A 27,039-nucleotide genomic window follows, 5' to 3' on the forward strand; every position below is an offset into this window, starting at 1 on the left:
CTGTTTTTGGCAACAACAAAAAAATAAGTAAATACATAAATGGCGTAGTAGAGGGGAAATTATACATTTTGTTTATAGGACTATATTTATTTGTATTAAAAACAAAATCCCAATTGAGCAGATTAAGGGATGGACTTTTTTTTAATTATTATTTCAAATACCGTGTAATTAATAAAACGGGTTCACAATGATTGTCAAACATCTTCTTATGAACGAGTTAACAACACAGAACATTCAGAAACCACAGAACCTGAAGTGTTATTTAAGAAATAAACTGAAGGGTGGCAAAAAATAGCAAACAGATCTTCAAGCTCTTCTGTCCTCATGATCTGCTATTTTGATTTAAAAAAGAAAAGAAACGTGAACATTTTTGAAAATATTCAACTGTAATGACATGCCCAAAGGTTGAAAGTGGCCAAATAATGTATGGTTTCAGAGAAAAGAAAAAAAACACATGTCTATAACGTGTGCTACAATGATGGACGTGCATGGATTGAGATTGCACTCAATGAAAGAAACATCAGTGGTGGAGAAAATATGCATATTAAAAAGAATAGATTTTGTGTTTAAATGCGGACACTAGGGGGTGGCATTTGCCATCCCCTGGGACCCCACATGACATACCTGATCAGAAGGTCCCTTTTAGAGCGAGGTTATTATTCCAGTATCCTTAGGCCTGAGAGTACAATAAGCTGACAAACTAAAAACACAACTATGCTCACTGGTATGAAAACAAAAGCTACAACACAACTCAACTCCAAGGCTGAAATATACAATATAGTGCAGTGTCAAATTACAGAAATCCGTCATTTTGGCCAGTTTACACTGTCAACTCAACACACAAGTTTAGAAAACACAATGTAGTCTTAAGGACTGAATAAAACAAAACATAACATAAAAAAAAACATGAAAACATAAATAATAATACAATAACCACAATGGTAATTCATGGGCCAAAAGCAGATGAAAATATTCACTATTAGCACTAATCGCTCAAGGTCACGTTTAAGAAAAGTACCTTGCCATTGCTTAAATAATTTGGTATTTCCAGCAACCAAATAATGATGTAAAGTAGAAAAAATAAATAAGATATAACTGAAATCATGGGAATCAGTTCTTCCCATTTATTCCCACAGCAGTGTTTTCGTCATTTCCCAGAGCATTAATGCTGAATAGTTTTCTGTTGAGGAACAACAATGCGTTCATCAGTGGAAAATGTTTTATGTAGTGGGTAAAGGTGCTAAAATAGACACTGTAATTCATCTCTTGGCATCTTAAGAGATGGTTTGGAACTTTGTTCTTCACATACTGTAAGAGCCATCTTAACAAAGATGTTCCATGGCTCTAACAAGTGTCTTTTTTTTATCGGTCCCAAGAGATTGACTTCAGTTGCTGGTGAAGGGATTCACTCCTGCTGTAAAAGGTGTTGACACATATCCGAGGAACATGTCTAGTTGGAACAGGTGTTGATATTCTTGCCGTCGGCTGCATCCTCCACCAGGGCGAGGTGGTAGTCAGTGGAGAGGGTGAAGTGAGACACACAGCCCACCATGCCTCCCATGTACTGTCTGTTGGTGTGCAGGGCAATCTCCTTCATGCCACCTTCAGAGAAATAACAGACAATCAAAGAGTGCAAACTAGATCACCAGAGTTGCATATTGTCGCTGTCGGGCGGAAACCAAAAATGCTACTTTTCAGTAAATGGACATGTCCTCCAATGGATCCAGTGTAATTACAATTTAGTCACAAGCTCTTGTTAAGACTTTTCATTGGTTAAATAATTAAAAAACCCACAGACTTCAGGCACATGCACACATTGACATCAAAGGGGGCTTGAGCCCCTGCCCTTTTATCCGTCTGTAAAAAGTGCCCTGAATGCAGTTTTTACTATGGTGAAAGAAATGCCAAATGTCCCCTTTCCATGCCACTTTCCATTCTATTGAATACTATTCAATAGAATAGAATTGCCTTGTCCAAACTCTCCTGAACTTGAATGCAGCATCTTATGTTGAAATCCCAGTATTCACAGTGTGGTATCAAATAGGCTACCGGTATTTCCACCAAAAGGCCCTTTTAGAAATCTAGCTCCTGCCTCTCTAACATTCTCTGCACGTCCCTGACAGAATTAACCACTGGACATGTCATTAGCATTGTGGTTTTTTATTTTTTTATTTTCTAAATCATCTTTGAGGACCTAGAAGATCACAATGCATTGCAATGGCTGGCTATTTCCACTACTTTTGGGATAGTATAAGTATAAAATAGGGCATTTGTTTATAATTAAAAATCTATTAAAAAAATTACAGAAATACGGAGATATGAGGTTTCTGCCCAAGAACAACGATATCTGTGTACAGTAAGTTTGATGGGTGAGGAAAATTGTAAGCTTCACGTACCAACATATAACGGCCCATTGATGTTGAGTTGCCTCATTTTGCCAGGTGACCTGCCTGTCTTTGCTCCATAGTCATCCACTGTCAGCTTGCCTGTATATCCATCCCTGGAGAGATGAGGCATAGCAAACACTGATTGAAACATCGGCATAACCAGGGTTGGACTTCCTGAGGGAAGGGGGGGTAAATCCATACCCGATTTTGATAACACACTTCACTTTTATCTAAGTTGGAGATATGTTGTACCACGCTTCTTGTATGTGTAAATGTGTAAATACAAACATACATACATACATACACACACACACACACACACACACACACACACACACACACACACACACACACACACACACACACACACACACACACACACACACAGTACATACTGTACACACATACTGTATACAGTACATAATAACCGCCTACACCCCAAACACCCACCCACATAACCAAATGCATACATATATGTACATAACATAGACCTATATCTACTGCTTTCTGGATATGAGCATTTTTTTGTAGTTTGCTTTAAAGACAAGCATAGATGTCGATTTTTTCAGCATAGGATCAGCAGCATTCCAAAGAGTAGGCACTCTATACCAAATTGAGAACTCCCTAAGATTACGACAATATTAAGGTATATCCAGGTCCTCAGATTGACGTGTGACATATGAATGAATATATATATTTTTTAAAAAGCAGATAAAATTTGTAGAGGTTTCAATATAATTTCAATGTACTGCAAGTACAGTATTGTTGCTTACCTCACGGCTTTTACTCTGTGCCACCTTCCATCACTAAAAGATCCATTGATGATGATGTTGGCTGCACCACTTCCTAGGTTATAACTAGAGAAACATGGGGAACATTGTATCAAATTATTATGTATCGTTCCGTTTCATTTTAACCTTACTCTATCCTGGCCCCCCAAACATGATATTACAAACCCCACTCAGGACAGGAGAGTCTCACCTCTCCTTCCTGAATCAAACTCTCGTTACTCAGAAAATGCTCCTGTCTTATGAAAAAATAAAAGCAAGGACTTTCTGCAAAGGGCTACGATCTTGCTAAATGTAATGCTGCAGATCTGACATTCATTCCTGGACATGTTAAAATGTTTATGTGTCATAAATAGATAAGATGTGTCTAATCTTTGTGGGCTTCTGCCGATCCCATCAATCACAAGGAGCTACAGTAGGTGCTTTGCTTAGACTTAAAGTGAGATCAGTAAATGTCTTCTTATCTTGGATAATTCAATTATCTTTCCATGGATGGAAGTATATAGCTTCCAACCACAAATGTATTTAACCACATGAACCTTCAACCTTAGTATCCCGATGCTGAGCATGTCATTAGGCCTGTCACAATTATTACATAATCGTCTAATCGCAATTATTTGACATAATCACAATTATTCTGGCATAATCGTCATAATCGTTTCCATGTTTAAAAGATAGTGGAAATAGCAGATCTACAAGCTCAGATCAGCTATTTCCACAATCAATGTTCTTTTATTAAGCTTTAAGTTGTCAAATTATGTCAGTAATTTCTTTGTATATTTAGGTTATGTGTCATATCTGCCATGTGCAACTTCAAAACCTAAAAGCCAGAAATGTAACTGTCAAAAACACAATTAAAACTCCAAAGATCAGAGGAAAAGTCGCAGCAGAGAAACAACCATGCTGGAGACTGTGTGGAAACATGGACGCTGGCCACGAACATATATTTTGGAACGTTCCAAAATGGACAAATATTGGGATGAAGTGTGGTCAGTAATAAAAGAGATATTGAAATATGAAATACCAAAGACAATTGTGGTATTATATTTAGGAAACTTGACACAGGAAAACACACATGGAGGCGACATGTATCTGGTCAAGGTGCTACTAGCAGCCAGCAAAAAAACAGCAACGAGACTGTGGTATAGAAGTGCCTCCCAAACTTGTGAGCAGTGAGCATTGTGGAGGAAATGTATGTAATGGAGAGATTTACACATAGACTCAGGATACAGGAAGAAAAATGGGAGAAATAGACTGAATACACGACCCGGAAGAATGACACCACAGAGGATTGAAATGGACTGTAATATGATGATGAAAATGATGTAGAATATTGGCCCTATGATTATGTGCACATGTGACAAAATAAAAATGAAGTAAAAAATAATAATACTCAATTCAATAGTTAATCACAATTATTTGAGTGAAAATTAATCATCACGTAAAATGTCATAATCATGACAGCCCTATCTATCTATAAATGCGACAAATCTCTGTCTGTTTGTTTGTTTGTTTGTTTGTTTGTAATCCGCGTATCTCGAGAACCGTTCGTCCCACCGGCTTCAGATTCGGCACGCGCGTTCCCCGCTGCGGCGCGGAGTGCAGTGCCGGGCCTCGGCCCGACTCGGCATGCGGTTTTCCCGAAGCGGCGCGAAACGTTCGGAATCTCCTTACGCGAAGCTGATTGTTGACATCAGGCTGTTCCTGAGGAAAACGGCACAATCGCTGACTCATTGTGACATCACTTCATAAAAGGCTCTGACATCACGTACGCCAGGAGTCAACAAAAAATCTCTGTGAATGTGTATGTATGTATGTGAATCTCGAGAACCGTTCTTCCCACCGGCACGCGCGTTCTCCAGATATGGGCATAAAATGAATCCCCGAATGCGGAGCTGATGTCTGACATCAGAGTTTTCCGCAACCGGTACTGTGTGTGCAGAGATCTCCATATATGGGCATAAGGGGACAATGGCAAACAGATGGTCAAAACGGGTCCTATGACAACAGGTATATTGGGGTTTGCATTAAAGGGTGGGGACAAAGGCTAAAGGCCACTTTTAACCGCACAGATTCGTCGACGATTCGGCGGCGGATAGCGTCGGTTGCCGAACGGGAGCTCATCGTCAGGTTTTCGGCAGCGGGTCGGGGACGTTATCGACCGAAAACTGGGAAACTGGACTTGCCCGGTTTTGTTGAGTCACATGAGTCAACAAAAAATCTCTGAATATCTCCATATATAGCATATATGGGCATAAAATGGACGCAGAATCACAAAGATCAACCATATATGGGCATAAAGGGACACAGACAGACGGATACAGAGATCTCCATAAATGGGCATAAAATGGACGCAAATGGCATATATGGGCATAAAGTTTACGCAGAATCACAAAGATCTCCATATACGGGCATAAAGGGACACAGACAGACAGATACAGAGATCTCCATATATGGGCATGAAATGGATGCAAATAGACAGATATCTCCATATATGGGCATATATGGGCACATATGGGCATAAAATGGACCCAGAACTATATCTGCAGTGATCTCCATATATGGACATAAAATGGACGCTGACAGACAGACAGATAACAGATATCTCCATATATGGGCATAAATGGACACAGGCAAACAGATGGTCAAAACGGGTCCTATGACGCAAGCGCTGACTCATTGTGACATCACTTCATAAAAGGCTGTGACATCACGTACGCCACATGAGTCAACAAAAAATCTCTGTGAATGTGTATGTATGTATGTATATGAATCTCGAGAACCGTTCTTCCCACCGGCACACGCTTTCTCCAGATATAGGCATAAAATGAATCCCCGAATGCGGAGCTGATGTCTGACATCAGAGTTTTCCGCAACCGGTACTGTGTGTGCAGAGATCTCCATATATGGGCATAAGGGGACAAAGGCAAACAGATGGTCAAAACGGGTCCTATGACAACAGGTATATTGGGGTTTGCATTAAAGGGTGGGGACAAAGGCTAACAGATGGTCAAAACGGGTCCTATGACAACAGGTATATTGGGGTTTGCATTAAAGGATGGGGCATTCATGGGGTCCGCTCCAAAAAAGAAAATAAAAGAGACAAAAACAAACATAAGACAAGCGACAAAGCGTGGGACTGGGAGGATGACTTGAATGATGCAGATTTAAGCAGGCTGTGTATTCTGCTTAAAGAAGAAACAAACAAAAAGCGACAGAGATCTCATATATGGGCATAAAATGGACGCAGATAAACAGATATCTCCATATACGGGCATAAAGGGACACAGACGGACAGATACAGAGATCTCCATATATGGGCATAAAATGGACACAAATAGACAGATATCTCCATATATGGGCATATGGGCATAAAATGGACCCAGAACTATATCTGCAGTGATCTCCATATATGGACATAAAATGGACGCCGACAGACAGACAGATACAGATATCTCCATATATGGGCATAAATGGACACAGGCAAACAGATGGTCAAAACGGGTTCTATGACAACAGGTATAATGGGGTTTGCATTAAAGGGCGGGGGATTCATTCCCTATTTACATCGTTCCCGAGTTGGCCAGGTCGCCGACTAGACGCTGGGCCGCCCGAAGGGCGGCCCAGCTTCTAGTATGTCATAATAGGCAAACAATCAGCGAAGATAGTCACACCTGAAGATGAGTGCCCCGTCTTGAAGCCCCATGGACAGGAAGTCACTGTTGGCTCTCATTGGACTGTCTCCTCGCCATAGCAACAGGCCATCCTTAGCAGTGCTCTTAAACCGCATGAAAAGGCTCGTCCTGATACCTGACACCCTGAACAAACACATGGTGTGCACGTGAGGACGCACAATCACCCACACAAGTACACAAAGATGTCTTAGACCAGTGATTCTCAAACTTGGGGTCAGGACCCCCAAGTGGGGTCCCCAATGTTTTTTGAGGGGTCCCCAGATGATTAGCTTAACGTCATTTATTTTCCTCCCTCAATGGTAAACAAACCAACACAGAGTATAAGTGTATATGTTACAGGGTAACTGGGTAACTCAGGGAGACCTAGGTAAGAGCACTCGTTTTGTAGTTCACCACACACTAATCACCACCAGATGGCGATGCAGCCATTCAATAGTGAAGGCGCTGACGTCACTCGTTTGCGACTCTCTTTCTTTATTTACTAGCCTAGCCTAGCCTAGCCTAGCCTAGCTTAGCCATTAGCTCCATTGTAGTCACTTGGACAGGGCGTTTATCGTGGGCTTGCCCAGGCCTTACGGCCTGGGCATAAATATAACGATTGCATTCACCACGGCTTCGTAACTCGCGCGGCGCTCCGCCGGCCGCGCGGCCCTGGTCCGCTCTTCGCGGCCACTCGCGCCTGCGGCGCTCGGGGGCGAAGAGCAGGACCAAGGTCCGCTGGCCTTCGCGCCGCTTGCAATGTCGTGGACAATCGAGTGGCTCCGCCTGGAGGACGTTGTTGTGGCGACCGCTTGTTCCTTGACATATACACTATACAGGGTATCTGCACATTTATAAAGTGACAATTTAAGTATTTTCAAGATCGTTTTAATACCAAACTGGCCAAACTGTCAAATATTAAGTAAGCAAGAGGAGAACATTGTAAAAATAGACGATCTACATGCTCACTACGCCGTGAGCATGTAGATCTGCTATTTTCACAATATTTTCTGTGGAACCAAGTCACATTAAATGTAATACCTACAATTCCAAGTGCTTGTCAGGGTGGGGGTCCCCAGTTCAAAATTATGTTTATTTTGGGGGTCATGGCCTAAAAAGGTTTGAGAACCCCTGTCTTAGACTTTGCTTTTGTTTGCACAACTAGTCAACAACTCCAGCTACTTCTACAAAAGCATATAGCATGTGTTGGTGCCTGTGTGTGTGTGTGTGTGTGTGTGTGTGTGTGTGTGCGTGCGTGCGTGCGTGCGTGCGTGCGTGCGTGCGTGCGTGCGTGCATTTTCTACCGGTATGTGTTTTAAACAAACATGCACAATATGTTATTAATTTGTGGAGATGGAGTTGTGGGATATTTATTTCCTTTGTAAAAGTGTAAAAGAGAGTGAAACTGCCAACCTTTTCAGAATATCCCTGTTATCGTATGTGAGGTAGCTTCGGCCAATGAACTGCGGTATCTCGATGGCTTCGGTCACAGCTGGCAATGAGGGGGAAAAGGCACTTACGTAAGAGGACCACAGGGTGGCAGCATAACCATGTATCTACTTGATCATATTAGACTAAAAATCACTAGCCTACTTTTAGGCCTAGAATTATTGAATGCTTTAACCAGTGAAAAATAGCAGATATACAAGCTGTAGATCTGCTATTTTTGAAAAAGCCGTGAAAATGTGTGCAAATCTTTGAATATATGTATTTTAAAAAGCAAACATTTGTAACTCAAATTTTGCTTCTGGGGGGTCCCTGGAACTACATATTTTGAGATGGGGGTCCGTGGCCAAATACATATCATTTTGGGGGTCCTTCACATGAAAAGGTTTTAGAACCACTGACACAGTAGTCTCTCAAGAACAGACTAACTGAGCTCCATTTAAGTGAAAAGGACCTTTTCTTTGATGATGGCTGGCCAGATTGCTGACATAGAAACATTGGTTTTTCAAAAAACCTTAGAAGGATTCAAAAGACACTTAAAGAATCGGGTCAAAATTATAATTTTCACGATTTTTCAAAAATAGCAGATATACAAGCTCACAGCGCGGCACCGCTTTCAATAGTTTAAGCATAAAATAATGATACACAATAATGTGTACCCGTTCTAAATGGATTAAATTCAGTACATTTTCTTAATTTATGGTGATGAGAATGTTTTGAGGTTGTTTGTTTGTTGTTTTGAGGTTTGATTATTTCCTTGTTTTAATAGACCTTTTTGCAAAAATCAATATTGTATGAAAACTTACTGTTCAAACAGTAATTCCCACATTCTGGTAGCGAAAGCATAAAAAAGGAAGGCATAGAGGGGCTTAGAATAGATTAAATGGTTCATTACATTAGATTATGTTAGAATGCAGAGGGAATACAAAGCATTTAATCTCAGGGGACAAATGAACAGAGTTTATAAGTACTGTGTATACAATAAACATACATATAACCTACAATACATTAATAACATGTCTACATGCTGCTTTCACGTGTATTATGGATGTATTTGTCCCTGATCTAGAATCTAGTTGACAGATGTGCAAGAAGCGGGCCTTAAAAGGCTCCAGTAGTTCTATTACACAAGAGGGAAACATCACTTTTCATCAAGCATCATTAACCATCCTTACAGTCAATAGTTACACTGAAATCAGTTCACAATCGATGCCCACCAGTTAACAATTCAACATTCTGACTTGTAAGTCATTTAAGCTTAATAGTTTTAACACTCATGTTGTAAATGTTTATATCGATGCTGCCATTGCTCCTGAAACAATTACAATCCATTTTTCTTAATTATAGTCTGTTTAGGCCAACACTCACAAGTTGAATGAAAAACACTAAGTGCTCAGAATATGTAAATGTGTCAAACCAAGAAATTTCAATGTCACCAGCCAAAAGTAAAGACAAACATTACAGCACAAACGGGACTGACCTTTCTGGCAGTGCCTGCCGTCGTAGCCCAGGGAGCAGTCACACTCATAGCTGTCCCACTTTGCTCTGCAGGTTCCTCCGTTGGCACAGGGATTGTCTACACATGGATGATCTGCGTTCGCCACGTTAACTCCACCAGCAGAACCCAGCGCTACGGGGATGGTGCGGTCGTTGAGAACCAGCTGCAGGGGTGATGTGTAATAAAGAACAAAACAAGAAGCTTGGAAAAGTGTAGAAAGTTGACTGGAAATTGCTCTTGGCATACATTCAAAGAATATCCTGCTATTGTGTCCGTAAATTAGTCGCCTTTTCTGTTTGGACTCAAAAGAGGTTGATGAATGTGAAGCAAAATAATAGGTTGCCACCTTTTAATCACTGTCTTTCAAGGAGAGTTAATCAAATAAAGAGACTGACTGTCCCAAAGGCACATTTATTACTCTGTTGTTGTCATACCTTCTGGACTGTCCCAGTGAAGGGCCGCAGAACACCTGACGTGCTCTTGGTTTGATCATACGCGGGTACTCCACCAACGTAAAGAGGAGAGCTGCATTTGATCTGAGTGAAGGCTCCCTTTAGACAGAGACATGCAGACTGAGATTAGCTGTGTCAGTGAGTACAAAAATGCTGCAATGTGCAGGACAAAGTAGGCCTACACTAGTATTAATAATGAGGACAATGACATGTCTCCATACAGTACCTCAGAAATACCCTCCACTGGATTCTGGTTGTCCACCTGTAAGATGCCGCTCTTTGCTGTCCGAGACACCCTCAGCTCATGCCAGGCATTCATACCGACCTGCTCCTGACTCCTACAGGGCACAACACAAGTACGCTGTACTGTACAGTATACTGCATAGTCCTGATGTTCAATTAACTCAATGAGTACAACTGTTACTAAATGGACGTGTCCATTTTGGTACATTTGCACACTCTCGTGAAATACGAATTGATACATGACCGCTGAGGTTTTCACACTGTACAGTGACAATGAACATTACAAATCACTACGGTTTGAAAAGGACGTGTTAAGATGACAAAAGTCTGGCACCTTATTACGGTCCCGCCGGAGCCGCAGTCGAATCTGAACTCCACGTATCCGTCCACTAGGTTGATGGCCAGGAAGTCGCCGCTGCCCGCGTCGTCGCTGTACAGCAGCGTTCCGTCGGGTGCCGACGGTCGGAACGTCAGCTCAAACTCCATGAAGGACAGATAACTCTGCCTGGTCTCGGGCCAGGGGACAGCGGCGTATGAAAACACTGTGGCGTTAAAGTGGGGCAGGGACAGCTGGAACGCTGGGAGAGACAAGAAGAGGGATGATACTCAAGGGTGTCGCGCCAAATTCTGGGCCCTGGGTACTTTAACTATTCAGAAAATAGCAGATCTACAAGCTCGAGTTTGTAGATCTGCTATTTTTGAAAAAATAAATAGAAAATTACGTGAAAGTGCAAGTCTTTGAATATTAAAAGTTAACCTATGTTTCTATGTCAGTGGTGCTCAAACATTTTCATGTGAAGGACCCCAAAAATGAAAAATGATATGTATTTGGCCACGGACGCCCATCTCAAAATATTTAGTTTAGTTCAGGTCTATAAAATTTGAGTTACAAATGTCCGCTTAAAAAAATACATATATTCAAAGATTTGCACACATTTTCACGACTTTAAAAAAATAGCAGATCTACAAGCTCGCAGTGAGCTTGTAGATCTGCTATTTTTCAACAGCTAAAGTATAAAATAATTTCAGGCCCCTCCACCTTGGGCACTAGTAACTCAGTCCCACTCCCCCCCCCCCTTCCCCCCTTGTGACGCCCCTGATGATACTTATGAAGTACAAATGGTGACGTGCAACTAAATATACCCCAGTATTTAGAGTTAGGGCTAATAATGGCAAAAAAAAAAAGGTAAAAATGTTGTCCTAAAATCTCAATGTCCTCACAAATATAGTGACACGGTTGTGCTAAGGTTCTGTGTGTGTGTGAGTTGATAAATAGTAGCACAGTGTAGGGGTGGGCGATATGGTGATAATTATCGTGGAGACGATACAATGTCTCCACGATATGCCTTTTCAGAGGTATCGTATATATCGTGATACTGTACAATTGAGGGAGCCTTGTAAGAAATCCTGTTTAATCGTTAATACAGAGATTCATTGCAGAATTCAATTTAAACCTGCATTTTGGTCTAAATCAGTAGTTCTCAAACTTTAAAATGTCAAGGTCTCTAACTCTGACAGTATACAAATGAAACCAAATGGACACGTAAGGGTCCATTTGGTTTCATTTGTATACTGTCAGAGTTACATACTTGTAAAGTTCAATTTAGACCTCCCAAAAGGAACCCAAAGAGTCTAGTTTTTGTCAAGTAACTTGAAAAATAAGTAATAACCATCGAAACCAACGAGAAAAAGAATCATGATAAAATCGTGTATCGTGATACAGCTTGGGAAAATATCATGATATTGCATTTTTCCATATCGCCCACCCATAGCACAGTGACAACAAAAGGGTCAGTGGAAAAAAATATGTGTGTGTGTGTGTGTGTGTGTGTGTGTGTGTGTGTGTGTGTGTGTGTGTGTGTGTGTGTGTGTGTGTGTGTGTGCGTGTGTGTGTGTGTGTACAGGTATGTTTATGTGTCTTGACTCACTCTCTTCACACAGTGGCCCTCTGAAGCCCAGGGGACACAGACAGATGTAGCCATCAGCACGGTTAGCAAAGCACATCCCTCCATTGGCACAGGTGACCAGATCACAAACACTGTCGCTGCACTCACCTGGCAGAAGACATGCAGTAAGGGTGCACAAGTAGATTAGATCAGGGGTTTTCAAAGTGGGTGACAGTCCAGGGGTGCTGCGAGATCATTTGATAATATATATTTGGAATTTATTTGGACACTTATTTAATATCATTTTAAACTTGAAGTACAAAGTTATTTTCAGTCAGTTCTAACCAAAATGGCTATTATCTCAATGTTTTCCTCGCAACATAATCACTAAAATATCGTCACTGTCGGGCAGAAACCTCGTATCTCCAAGTTTCAAATGTGTACGTATTTTGGTAAAGCAAAGCCCTGCTTCATACAAGACTGTCGCACAAAACTAGTGAATATAAAATAACAAATATACCAACAAATCAATATGAATATAAAAAAATATAGTAATTGAGGCCAAGTTGTCAAGAGTGAAGAGGTAAAGGTGAAAAGGCTGTTAAAAATGTCAAGTTGCATCTCAAGCTCCATTATTGATTTGCCTGATTATCGAAATTATTTTTGTGTTTAATTCCCCATTTTCACAGTTCTATAGAACTACAACTTGAAACACAACTTGTCGAGATTACTGTTACACATACACAACAGTTTATAGTAGTGGTTCTCAACCTTTTCAGGCCCAAAATAATCATATTTGAACTGGGGACCCAGTTTCCCAATTTTCTGCCTTCAATATTTGACAATTTGGCAAATGTTTAATTTGAAATTTTAGAGGTATTAATAACTCCTTAAATTGTCACTTAGGAAATGTGCAGATACCCTCTAGTAAATAAACTTATGTAGGTTCACACTCTATAACATCCGTAAAATCAGACCTTTCCTCACCCAAGAGGCAGCCCATAAGTCAGGTCCACTATGTATTTGTGTTGGAATTTTGTGGGGATTTGTAAAACTATACATTTTTGGAATCTTCAGAGCATGGGGAATCCAAAAATCTTTGTTTGCATTTGCACAGACACCTGCAAAGCCGCCATTTTGGACGTTCACAATGGCCGACATAAAATACATCATTTGTGCTATCTTGGCTTCTAGACAACCTAGAAACCTAATTAAACATGCTAATCATATGTTTTCTGGGTCAAGGAATCGACTGAGTAAATGATGGGTGTAAAATGTTCTGGACCCCCACCCCCTTTCTGGGGGTTATCTATTTTGGGACCTCCCAGAACAGTACGCCAGCCAGTTAATATCTGATTTTCATAATATTTGAGTTATTTTGTGGGTTTTAAAACATCCTGAGTTCATTCATCAGACTTTTAAAGCAGCCATAATAACCATTCTGACTTTTGGTTGGGGTCTTTCCTCACCTGGGACCCCCTAGACAGACCCCTGAGCCTATCTCAGTAATCGCTCTGCTCCTGCTCCAGAACAATGTTAAATTAGATCATAATTGAAGCATAAAAGTTGTTGTAGCTGGGCTCTGAAAACAAAAATGAGTAAGCAAAATACCAGGGGTCTTCCTCAGGGGGTCCAGGACCCCTGGGGGGTCCTCAGAGTTACTACAGGGGGCCCACCAAATCTTGATGGGAAAGGTTTTTCTTTTTTACATTTGAAACTTTATGTTTATGTATTATGGGTTTATGTATTGTACTTTGATGATTTATTAGTATTCTCAGTATTATTTATAATTTTTTTGTGTTAGACAGTTATGGTTGACAGGTGTTACTGCAGGGATTAAGGTATTGCAACTTCTCACTTTGGGTGTGCAGACTAACCTGTCCATTTATTGCATTGCGCACACACACACACACACACACACACACAGACACACACACACACACACACACACACACACACACACACACACACACACACACACACACACACACACACACACACACACACACACACACACACACAAAAATCCACTTGTCCGAGACAGTTTGCCCTCCTGGCCACCAAGCTGTGGACTAAACTCCCTGTCACACTTAGAACAACGGACTCACTCGCTAGCTTTCGCCGTGGACTGAAGACTCACCTTTTCAGACTCCACCTAAACCCATAGCACTACCGAAACACTCAATGACCATACATGAAGCTAGTTAGCATTTGTTTTTAGTTTTTTTTAGCATCCTTTTCTTTACTGTTTATATTGTTTTTTGATATTCATATGCAATTGCTATATTGTTTATGATGTTCTGACATGTTATCTTGTTTATTGTAGTGATGTATTATCTGCTTATTGTAAGTCGCTTTCGGATTAAAAGCGTCTGCTAAATGCCTAAACTGTAAACTGTAAACTTGGGGCTATTTGTCAGGTATGACAAAGTAGGCATCATAATACGATACCTTCATCAAGGGACATGGTTTTGTGGAAGTGCACACACATGAAGAGGCTGATACCCTGATTCCTCATCAGGTCCTTGCCTCTGCGGCTTATGGTGCTTTGCAAGACCGATGTCCTCCACCGATGGAAATAGATATATTCAAGCAAGTTCAAGTTATTGGATGTCACAAATGTCAAGGGTTCCTTGGCCTACACAATTTTTCTGGTGCTGGCTGGGGAAGAGCATTTGTTGGAATCTCCAAAAAGACATGGGTCAATGCCTACTTGAAGCCTGATGATAATGACCAAGTCATTAACCACTTCAAGGACCTTGGCAAGCGTTCCATTGCTCCTGAGCTTATTATTGGTGAGCTTCCATCAACATTGCATTAATTCATTCATTCATTGGAGCATTTTGCATGCCATGTTTACAGTTCAAAAGGTCCAACAACCCTGAGATTACTCAGATGGGAACTATTTCTGTCAAAGAACTTTGAGGGTGAGATGCTACCTCCAACTCGTGCTGCACTGCTACCACATATCCTTTGCGCCAACTACGTCACAATGCGGGATAAATCATACAAATTGCCCTGAGCTTCCACCAATCGACGAAAATAGATCGAATTCAGAGAGTGAAGGGTATGTTCCAGTCAGGTGTCTTGCCCTCCCTGCTCAAAAGGCAGTACTTGAGCTCATCAAATATGGCTGCAAAGCAGGTTGCAAGGGACGGTGCAGCTGCTCAAATAACCTGCCTTTCACTCCATGGTGGAGACTGTGTCAACACTATTAGGTTGGACATTGAAGATGACAATGATGAAGACAATAGATCCTGCATGTCTGAAATGACTGCATTGTAGGGAATCTTTTTGGGCATAATTGACCATGGGCTCTTTAAGAGCATAGGGTTAGGGTTTTGGGGTGACAATAACAAAGAGGTGTGTGAGTGTGTGTGTGTGTGTGTGTGTGTGTGTGTGTGTGTGTGTGTGTGTGTGTGTGTGTGTGTGTGTGTGTGTGTGTGTGTGTGTGTGTGTGTGTGTGTGTGTGTGTGTGTGTGTGTTGTGTTGTCAGTGTGAGTGCAGTGCAATAAATGGACACGATGTTCTGCACTCTCAAAGTGAGAAGAGTGCAATACTTTCATTATGTCAAATTCTGGGTCTGGCCCTTGCCCTTCCCCTGTTCTACCACACTTTGCTCGCGCCCTCCTCACCTGTGAGCCTGATTGTAAATCTGAACTCCTCCCGGCTTCACAGCCGTGAGCTGTTGCCGGATGACTACCTAGTTGTCCATAAAAGGGATTTGGTTCCCCTGGCATCACAGGGATCTCCATATATGGGCATAAAGGGGATTTGGTTCCCCTGACATCACGTCAGAGCGGGATGTCAGAGTGATAGTAAACTGCGACCTATGGTCGCAAACTGCGACCAATAAACCCAGTATACATAAAAAAATTCAAAGTTTCAGTTTCAAATGTGAAAAAAAAGAAGATCCCATCAAGATTTGGCGGGCCCCCTGTAGTAACTCTGAGGACCCAGCAGGGGTCCCGGACCCCCTGAGGAAGACCCCTGGTATTTGCTACTACTCATTTTTGTTTTCAGAGCCCAGCTACAACAACTTTTATGCTTCAATTATGATCTAATTTAACATTGTTCTGGAGCAGGAGCAGAGCGATTACTGCAATAGGCTCAGGGGTCTGTATAGGGGGTCCCAGGTGAGGAAATACCCCAACCAAAAGTCAGAACGGTTATTCTGGCTGCTTTAAAAGTCTGATGAATGAACTCAGGATGTTTTAAAACCCACAAAATAACTCAAATATTATGAAAATCAGACATTAACTGGCTGGCGTACTGTTCTGGGAGGTCCCAAAATAGATAACCCCCAGAAAGGGGGTGGGGGTCCAGAACATTTTACACCCATCATTTACTCAGTCGATTCCTTGACCCAGAAAACATATGATTAGCATGTTTAATTAGGTTTCTAGGTTGTCTAGAAGCCAAGATAGCACAAATGATGTATTTCATGTCGGCCATTTTGGACGTCCAAAATGGCGGCTTTGCAGGTGTCTGTGCAAATGCAAACAAAGATTTTTGGATTCCCCATGCTCTGAAGATTCCAAAAATGTATAGTTTTACAAATCCCCACAAAATTCCAACGAATAAACCTTTATTAACATAGTGAACCTGACTCAGCTCCTCATCCAGACATCTGTCATATCAAAACTTGACTATTGTAACTCTCTCCTCACTGGTCTCCCGGCATGTGCACTTAAACCTCTCCAACTGATCCAAAATGCTGCAGCACGACTGGTCTTCAATCAGCCTAAGTTCTCACATGTCTCTCCCCTTCTCCGCAGCCTCCACTGGCTCCCGGTTGCGGCCCGCATGGAATACAAAACACTGATGCTGACCTTCAAAGCAGCCAAAGGTATGGCTCCTCCATACCTCCAAAACCTGATCAACCCCTACACCCCCACCCGTGCACTTAGATCAGGAAACACAGGGATGCTGACAGAACCCTCGCTAAAAACCCCAGGGCAAAAATCCACTCGTCCAAGACAGTTTGCCCTCCAGGCCCCCAAGCTGTGGAATAAACTCCCTGTCGCACTTAGAACAACGGTCTCACTCGCTAGCTTTCGCCATGGACTGAAGACTCACCTTTTCAGACTACACCAAAACCCTTAGCACTACTGGAGAATCAATGTCCATACATGAAGCTAGTTAGCATTTGTTTTTCAGGTTTTTTAGAAACCTTTTTTATTATTTTATTTTTCTTTACAGATTATATTGTTTTTCTAGGTAGATATTCATTTGCATTTGTTATATTGCTGTTGATGTACTGACATTTGTTTATTATTGTGATATTTTTATCTGCTTATTAGGGTTAGGGTTAGGGTTAGCTTTGGATTAAAAGCGTCTTGTGGCGTCTCGGTCTCTAACCGCTATTTTATGAAGTTGTGTTGTACAGGAGAGAAGTGGAGAGGAGGCAGAGACACCCAGAGGGAGCCGCACCCACCCCGGGGCCACCCTGTAGACAATATGCCTTCCAGTGCGTTCCAAGATTTCTAGCGGAAGTCTGCGTTTAACGGACGTTACGTCATGTGGTGCGGGTCTGTTTACATTCCCCAGCGAAAAAACTAAAATAGATTGTAGCTCTTAACTCACTCTTAATAGGTGTAACATTGCTTGAATCAATGTTTTTGTTTGTATATTGTTTATTGCGAGCGTAACCGACGGAGCAGGAGACGTAGACCAGAGTTAATTTCGTGCAGGGAATACGTTTGCAGGAACACCGCACCGTGAAAAAAATACAGCTTCCGGTGAAATTCCTACGGCGGAAGTTGACCGCTTTCTGCCTTCTATTGTCACCAGGCTTTTCTCTTCGGAGATGAGTAAGCCTGGCTACGCGAGGCTACCCCGGGGCTATGTCACTGAAGGGCGTTACCTACCAATGAACTTGGCTGATCAGCTTGATCAGAGGGCACCTGTGTGTGCCGCACCCCAAACACATAAAGTAGGCACCCTGGGCTGTCTTGCCTTCAGTTCTCCTCTCCTCTCCTCCTCTGTGCTGCGGGAACACAGCTTTGCGGTAAGATCCTCTCAGCCACACTCAATTCCTTCCAGTAATTGATGTTGTTAAGTATTTTATAGTAATGTTGGCTTCTCTAATTCTCAGGCCGAATGGCTGCCCCGCTCCAAACCTAAAGCCTGGCCTGGCATGTATGGATTGGCATGCATACTTGACATTAAAATGATGATGATGATGGCATAAGAATGGAGCGCAATTAATACCCTGAAAAGGAAGAACCTATGTTGAGTATAATTACTCCCTTACCTTGAGGCAACGGCCTACCTGGGCTTCCTACCTGCTAAAGTACCTGATTACTTACCTGCTGAGTACCTATCGGGCCCTACCTGCTAAAGTACCTGATTACCTACCTGCCTGAGTACTTACCTGGCCCTACCTGCTAAAGTATCTGATTATTTACCTACCTGAGTACTCACCTGGCCCCTACCTGCTAAAGTATCCCGGTACCTACCTGCTGTACTCACCTGCCCTGAAAAGTATCCGATTACTCACCTTGGGCAGCTGCTACCGCTCCTCCCAGAAGACGAGTGACCTACCTGAGTATCCGAGTTTCCCCCTAGGTATCCGAGTAGCCGGCCCAAGTACTCACCCCCCTTCTGTGCCTCCTGGCACCCCCCAGCCCAGAGACTGTTGCCTGCCCCATTTACCTTTGTTGAATTGTGGTACATTTGAATTATTATGCTGTTCTCCCTTCTTTTCTAATAAACGCCTTATAAAAAGGCTTAACCTGTGAACTTTGACTGGTCTCTTGCTTCCCGTACGCCACAGTCTGCTAAATGCCTAAACTGTAAACTGTAACTGTTTGTAGACTGGGAACACATTATTATTACGCATTATTTTGTGCTTTAACTATTTTTGAAAAATCATGAAAATTTGGGCAAATCTGAAAAAGCTATGTTTCTATGTCAGTGGTGCTCAAACCTTTTCATGTGAAGGACCCCCAAAATGATACGTATTTGGCCACGGACGCCCATCTCAAAATATTTAGTTCCAAGGACCCCCCCCCCCCCTGTGACACCAACATCACAATGTCATCATCACATCCTTTAAAATAAAACATAGACTAAACCAAAACGTCATTCAGTAACCTTTTAACAACAGATTCCGCTGATCCGCTTGGGCCAAACCCAACTCATCAGCTTTGGCTTTGTGGATCTGTTAAACTTTGTGAGTAATTTGTGCCACTGAACCAATATAAGCAGTAGAGCGCACATTAGGACTCTACCTTTACAGACTTAAGACCTAAACTACTGTGTGAGAAATGTTCTGCTGGACGCTGAGTGGAGGACGGAGCGGGGGACCATGGATATTTGAAAGTCCAGCTGTTGCAGTTGGAGACAAGGTTTACTGCTTTGTAGAGCACTATTGTGATGACGACACGGATCAGATTGATGTGCTTATTTTCAACACAGTGTCCTTACGCTGGAGGATGTTGCCGTTACACAGGAGAATAGGAAAACCTCACCTTGATGGTGGAATACCCTCGTGCTTCCCCACAGCAGTGCTGGTTGAAGATGTCATCTACTTGTGGGGAGTTTGTGGGTACAATCAAGATGAGTGCTACGACGTGCTTCATGCATTTGATTTGGACACCCACAGATGGTTTAAACCCAGGGTTTCTGGTTCTGTTCCAGAGAATAGGTGCTGGCACTCAGCTTGCGTCTTGGGGAAGGTCATGTTCATCCATGGAGGTTACTTCCATGCTGATTATTACTTTCTAAATGACATGTACAAGTTGGACACCACCACAATGGTCTGGTCTTTAATTAACGCCAGAGGCACTCCGCCACCTGCTTCATACCATCACTCTGCCACCATCATCGGGACAAAGATGTTTGTAGTCGGAGGACGCTCCGACACCATCAGAGTGTTTGACACAGAGACCAATTGCTGGCTGAACACATCTTCTGCACAACTTCTTCCAGATGGACCAGATTCTGATAGGTACTTTAAACATGCGTTTGCCTACAATGGAGAGCTGCACATAGTGGATAATCACACCTGTGATGTGTGGAAATCCAATCCAGAGAGCATCTCCTGGAAGAAGGTTGAGCCAAAGGGGAAAGGACCATCTAGGATTGATGGATCAATGTGCATGGTGGGAGACCGTGTCATCTTCTTTGGAGGATACCGAAAAGCAGGGGATCTGTTCATCTTAGACTTAAGTCCTAGCCTGAAGACGCTCTGCAAACTAGCAGTCATTCAGCACAGTCTGGATCAGGCAGGGCTCACACATGATGTCAGGTGGGAACTGGCTGCCATGACAACCAACGGCACCAGAAAACATCACGCAAAGCGGTATAGGCCAATTTGTGTATACATGCGACCTGACGCATGTCATTTCATTTGGATGGCACAGTGGGACGGAACAGTATTGTATGCACGTTGCAATCGTCCTATCCGAGCCTCGGTACAGCATCTCCTCCGCCGTCTTGACAGACACTACGGACCTCCACAGCAACAAAAAAAAAACTCCACCAAAATTGCCCAAGCATGTCACCCAGAGTCAAACAAATAGATTGCCAAGCCACGTACTGTAAGTGCTAGCTAGATGATACATGCTTGATACTTCCCATCTCTGTTGCTGTAGAAAGACTACCATTTGATGACACATTGCACAACTTGGTTTGAATGAACCAAGTCGTGAAATCACGAACGCAGCAATTTTCGTGAAATTCCCACTAGGCCTCATGGTGGCACTATAACAAGCCGATTTGTGTTTTTACCTTAACGGTACCTTATCAAAACCTTCCTAGCAGCTGCAACCCATTTAGTAGTAAATGGGTCTGTATCCGGTCTGCATCTGTCCGGCAGTGCCATATCATGAAGATTATGAAAGAGGATGACTACACTGTATTGGCCGGTATACAAGAAGAGTGGGCATTAAGGAAGAGTGCATGGACACTGGGCACGGCGGCTCGATGTTAAATAGACTATTTTAGAAAATAAATAAATACATGAAATAATTTCATCGCAATTATCAATTATAAACCGAATCTCTGCTGCGCTGTGCGCTTGCCTGTCCTCACTGCCACCATGGCATTGCCAATACAAAATAAACATGGCATTAACTTTAGCATAGACAACCTACCAAAGCGTTATGGTTCTAATGGCCTCGCGCCTCCGTCATCACCACCAAAAACAAGCAGGTCTGGTCACGCGAGACTAATTGCACAGTAATCATACAAGCTATTTAAAATAGACAGAACCATGTTTTGTTTTTAACATAAATGTGGAAAATGTTTTTAAAAATATTTAATCTGCAACTACCAATTTTTACAAGCAACTTCATTGACAAATAAGCCCAAAGTCGCTTATAATAAGCAAACATGGCAACACTACCTACCACTAACACTTACGGTTTCTGGTATTGTGTGGTTTGGTTGCCAGACAGGGAGTGATAGACAGTCTCTTCATACTTGGCACGTTCAGAGACGTACATTGTACTCTTTAGATACCTCTACAATATTACATAGTGCAAAAAAAATTAACACAAACAGATCGGGTTTTTCTCAGATTTTACTCATTTTTCTGCGGTTAAAAGAGGTTAAAAACTGCTAAAAACGGTTCTGCACGGTTCTGAATAGCTACAGGGGCTAGTAAGAAAATCAGGCAATGCGAACTCACTCAGTGGTATCCAAATTAATCAAAGGAATGACGCTTTATCTCAACCTGCATGAGAGATTTACTCAAATTGTATGAACAGATGTTGATTATGTCACATACTATGGTAAGAAATCCAGAGATTGCCCTTTTATTTTAAGGACAACATCTAGACCTGTCTGTGAAACCTGCTCTTTGTCAAACAAAACAACTAAATGAAACAGAAATGAGTTAATAAGGGTGAAATTGAAACTTTTTTTGGAATGACACCCACCAATGATGCCAAATAATCTATCCAGACTGTGGGACAATTGAAAAGATGATGTAAAAAATGTAATTGAAACCTCAAAAATCATGGACACATTAGAGAAAGTTCGGATCAAAACAAAGTTAAAAACCAAAGCATCTAGTTTGTAAGAACAGAAACATGCAGTATAGACTCATACTATCTCCAACAGCCAAGTCTTCTCATGAAACGCAGGTCAGGGGACCTAGTGTACAGTAAATTAGACTCCCTTGGCTGCACAGCTGTTCTGCATTTCATAATGCATAAAGAGGGAGAGAGGGGCCCACTGCATGGAGTGCCAATCACCATTAAAGGGAGTTAAGAAATAGTGTTATAGGTCAGTGACTGAAACAAAAGAAAACCAACACCCATAACACTAACAAAATAATTATACTTCTGAAAACAGGACCCTTGGGGCCACATGATGCCTGTGGCTGTAACACATGCGCAGACATACGACCACACACACAGACACGCAAACTCACCAATATCAGCGCCACTTAAGGCTCTGCCCAGAGGCCATGGTCTGACGTCTGCTGCCTTATTGTTGATGGTCAGACCCTGGACACACCCAACAAAGCCTCGATTGGTCCCTGTTGCCCTGACCAGCCAATAAGCGTTGGGCGAACCGCCCAGGTACAGCGGTGAGCGGAAGGTGATCTTAGTGTACTGACCCTGGAAGAACAAGGATGAAAAGGATATAACTGCCAGTCAAGATGTACTGAAATAAGATGGGGCTTGGGCTTAGTCTTTTACTAAATCTTGTGTTAAAAAAGGATCTATCCTGAAAAAAGTATAGCTGAGGGTGAGAGTGTCCTGGAGCAAAAATGTCAGTCCAACACTGCTTTAAACTTGCAGATAATGATTTAATGATACATGTTGCCGTTTCTGTCTAAATGACCTTTCTCAGAACAAAGTAGCAAAAATTAACAGTAAGTAACACACATTTAACAAGAGGAGAGAAATGTCCAGGTCAATTCGCCTTTGCCAGGTTAGAGTAACTGGTCAAGAGAGAATCAGTGGATTTGGACATGCTCTGTGCTCCAAAAATAATTCAGCCCAGAAACGATCTCATGAATTTCACAGGTTTCTTCAAGTACAGTACTTCTTGGAATACTGAGTTTACCATGACCATGTTTTTCCTAACTTATAGCGACTAGCGAGACTAGGCTACAGGGGCGTCACAAGGGGGGGGAAAGTGGGACTGAGTTACTAGGGCCCAAGGTGGAAGGGCCCTAATTATTTTATACTTTAGCTATTGAAAAATAGCAGATATACTGTACAAGCTTTTTTTTCGTGAAAGTCGTGAAAATGTGTGCAAATCTTTGAATATAAGTATTTTTTAAGCGAAAATTATTATTTTTTTTTGGGGGGGGGGGGTACCTGGAAGTAAATATTTTGAGATGGAGATCCGTGGCCAAATGCATATCATTTTGGGGGTCCTTCACATGAAAAAGTTTGAGCACCAGTGACATAGAAAGGATTTGAAATATTCAAAGACTTTTCAGGATTCTTCAAAAATAGCAGATCTACATGCTCGCAGTGCGGCACTCGGTGCCACACTGTGAGCTTGTATATCTGCTGGCCCAGAATTTGGTGCGACACCCCTTCTAGGCTACACTCGATTCTGCATGTTGGTGAGGGAATGATAACACTGGTTAAAATGTACCGGTACTGTAAAAAGCGTGGTGATGCCAGGTTATGTCCAATGTTATGTTAACTCATAAAAGACGGCAGTCCACTGAAGGGGTTAACTGCAGCATCGTCCTTACCTTTTAACGTGGGGACGTGCATGCACATCGCGCACCATCTGTGCACGGATCATGTACCAGGCGTGTGTACACCCGATCACAGCTTTCAAATAAAAAAATCTGATTGAAAAAAGACCTTTCCATCGATGAGCTCCGCCTGCTACTGTTTACATGGAAGCTATCGCGGATACGGAAAAGCGACCGGAAATGCGACCGGAAGCACTTCTCCGAAGGTGATTAGAGCCCGATTCGCAATAAACAGAGATTATACTTTTAAATGTTTTATAGTGATTAAAGCATATTAAAGTCTCAGGATTATCGGGCAGGGCAGAGAGATTTTCTCGGGACTATCAGGAGAGACAGTAAATGAGTTAAGTTATGTTAGATTCTTTAGTACGATAGAACTCTTAATGGTGATAAGATGCAAAAAGTCCACTCAAGCGCAATCTGTAAACAGCTCATACATGTGAAGACAAAATGTATTCAACAGATGTGTTGATTGAAGAGCCAGCGCCAAGGTATAATTTGCAGTTGAACTATTGTCTGTGCATTATCGTTAAATAAAATGCCCCACACATACTAGAAAGTGTTTTTTTTTTACATAATACACAGTAAATTCCTTGTTAATTTACTGTAACTCTTAGAGTGTACAAACTCCACCAAATGGACCCATTTGGTGACACTTCTCACCTGTGAGCGTCCAGATATGGGGTTGTCATTATCCATGCGGAGCCAGCCACTCATGCCATCTCTAAAGGCGGTAACTGTGTGCCACTGGCCCAGGACAATACGACTCTCTCCAACAATCTGAGCTGCACCCGTACCACAGTTAAACCTGAGGGAGGGCAAAACAAACAGATGGATGGGAATTAATAACCACATGAAGCGTAGCATCCCCATGTCATAATGGCTGAACATTCAGCCAAAATACATGAACATTTGGCAAAAGTAGCGTTGCAACGTGTCAGGTTGTGAGCTTGTAGATTGGCTATTTTGGGTGAAAAGATTTGGTGTAGAGGAAAAAAAGAACTGGACCAAGTAGGCCTATAGACCCCTGGAGGACTCCAGTCAACTAAGTACATAGGGTTTAAACAGTTAGAAAGTTAAATTCTCTTTGACTGTTGGCTGATTTTCACAACGTTTCTGGTAAAGCCGGCATGCCAAATCCCAGAGTATTTCTTAAACATGTTAGGTGTAGGATTTCACCAAATGTGTTACAGCAAAATAAAAAGATTTAATCACCGTTGGCGTTTTGTTTACAACCTGTGGGAAATGCTTTCTGTCTGCAAAATTCAGTAAAATTATTCCTGAACTTCTCCAATTCAGTCTTGAAAGCAAGACCGGGTATGATTTAGATATAGAAACTGCTTATAGCAGAAAGCTGATTATTGCCCCTGTGTTATATATATATTGTTTTATATGCTAGTTTCATAATATATTATTCATTATATAGTTTCAACAAAATGTCAGGCATAGCAGAAAAGAGAAAACCCATTTGAACAGATGCACTCAGTTGCATTTGACTGTGTACAGTTGTACACATCAACAATATTGATCAGATGGAAGAAACTACTGTAGAAAGAAACTGGTGCAGTTCTCACCTGTAGTGCACTTTCCCTCTCACCAAGGCCAAAGAGGTGAAGTCTCCACGGCCGTGTTCGTTCTCCCCACAATACAACAGCAAGCCATCCTCTGACTCTGCCTGTACCGAGAGAGAGATTGTTTCAAAGATCTTTTTCACCCACTATACTAAACCACAGTGGACACTGACTATGCTTGCATTAGAGAGAGACCCTTTAACACACTATATTAGCTCATTCATATTTCTTAGCTGATATAGAAGTACACAATGTATCGCGATGCAACACGTATGGGCACAGTAGATAGGGTAGTTTCAAGACACAACAAGGGGAACATACAGTATTGAGCATAATTATTTGTTTTATCATTAATAGACAATAGTGGCCACTCTGTGTGGTGCTGCTGTGTACCTTGAACTCCAAAGTGATCTGAAAGGTTTGGTAGGAGCTCTTCAGGGGTTCAAAGGTCATGTGGGAGTAACCATAGAACCGAGGAAAGTTCACCGATACCGCTGGAGTACACAGGGGTAAAAAAGAATACAACTGAGATTATACATTATTTTACTAAAGTATTTCATTTTATTTTATTTAAATAAATAAAATGAAATTTTAAATTGCATGTTAATCTACTTTTTTACACTAAAATGAACACAGAACTGTATAGTAGCACACAGTTTCACTGCAGTGTCCTTTGCAAAGCACACAAAGTACATACAAGCAATTCAACAGTAGACATGTAGGTCAAAGACTTTTCCAAACAATTTCTCTCAACTTGAAAGCAAAGGTGTAACATTCTGTTGTATCATATCTCGGGGGTTCTTCTATCTGTAAAAACCTTGATCAAGATCATCATTTTCGATCCGGACACAAGAGGTTACTGGAGATGACAGAATCCTCTTTAAAAAGATCACTACTACCCTTTACTGACAGTCAGGGGTGTCGCACCAATTTCTGGGCCCTGCGTACAAGGATTCATGGCGGGCCCCCATTAATTATTTTATGCTTTAACTATTGAAAAATAGCAGATATACAAGCTCACAACGAGCTTGTTTTGCAAGTCTTTGAATATTTCAAATCCTTCTAAAGTTTGAAAAACCTATGTTTCTATGTCAGTGGTGCTCAAACTTTTTCATGTGAAGGACCCACAAAATGATATGTATTTGGCCACGGACCCCCATCTCAAAATATTTGGTTCCAGGGACCCCCCAGAAGCAAAATTTGAGTTACACATGTTTGCTTAAAAATACATATTCAAAGATTTGCACACATTTTCATGACATGAAAATAGCGGATCTACAAGCTTGCAGCTGTGAGCTTGTAGATCTGCTATTTTTCAATAGCTAAAGTATAAAATAATTAAGACCCCTCCACCTTGGGCCCTAGTAACTCAGTCCCACTTTCCCCCCCTTGTGACGACCCTTGCTGCCAGTAATGA

The 27,039-nt window shown here is 41.9% G+C and overlaps 1 protein-coding gene across 1 annotated transcript in view; it reads right to left on the reverse strand.

Annotated features, from left to right (window-relative positions):
• Nucleotides 1–1,450: 1,450 nt before the first annotated feature.
• Nucleotides 1,451–27,039, reverse strand: part of egflam (EGF-like, fibronectin type III and laminin G domains) — a gene marked incomplete at its 3' end in the record, with an annotated part of 47,688 nt that continues 22,099 nt past the window's right edge. The window contains exons 10-24 of the mRNA XM_080738180.1: nt 26,016–26,116; nt 25,626–25,726; nt 24,715–24,859; nt 22,759–22,948; nt 12,417–12,542; nt 10,823–11,066; nt 10,472–10,583; nt 10,228–10,344; nt 9,776–9,956; nt 9,102–9,125; nt 8,263–8,341; nt 6,850–6,993; nt 3,161–3,244; nt 2,397–2,500; nt 1,451–1,602 (exon numbers count right to left, since the gene is read on the reverse strand). Coding sequence (XP_080594306.1) covers nt 1,451–1,602; nt 2,397–2,500; nt 3,161–3,244; nt 6,850–6,993; nt 8,263–8,341; nt 9,102–9,125; nt 9,776–9,956; nt 10,228–10,344; nt 10,472–10,583; nt 10,823–11,066; nt 12,417–12,542; nt 22,759–22,948; nt 24,715–24,859; nt 25,626–25,726; nt 26,016–26,116 — 1,904 coding nt within the window. The remainder of the gene's footprint in view (nt 1,603–2,396; nt 2,501–3,160; nt 3,245–6,849; nt 6,994–8,262; nt 8,342–9,101; nt 9,126–9,775; nt 9,957–10,227; nt 10,345–10,471; nt 10,584–10,822; nt 11,067–12,416; nt 12,543–22,758; nt 22,949–24,714; nt 24,860–25,625; nt 25,727–26,015; nt 26,117–27,039) is intronic.

Source organism: Nannobrachium achirus (genome assembly GCF_963921795.1).
Source record: "Nannobrachium achirus genome assembly, chromosome: 12".
In the NCBI taxonomy this organism is placed as follows: domain Eukaryota; kingdom Metazoa; phylum Chordata; class Actinopteri; order Myctophiformes; family Myctophidae; genus Nannobrachium; species Nannobrachium achirus.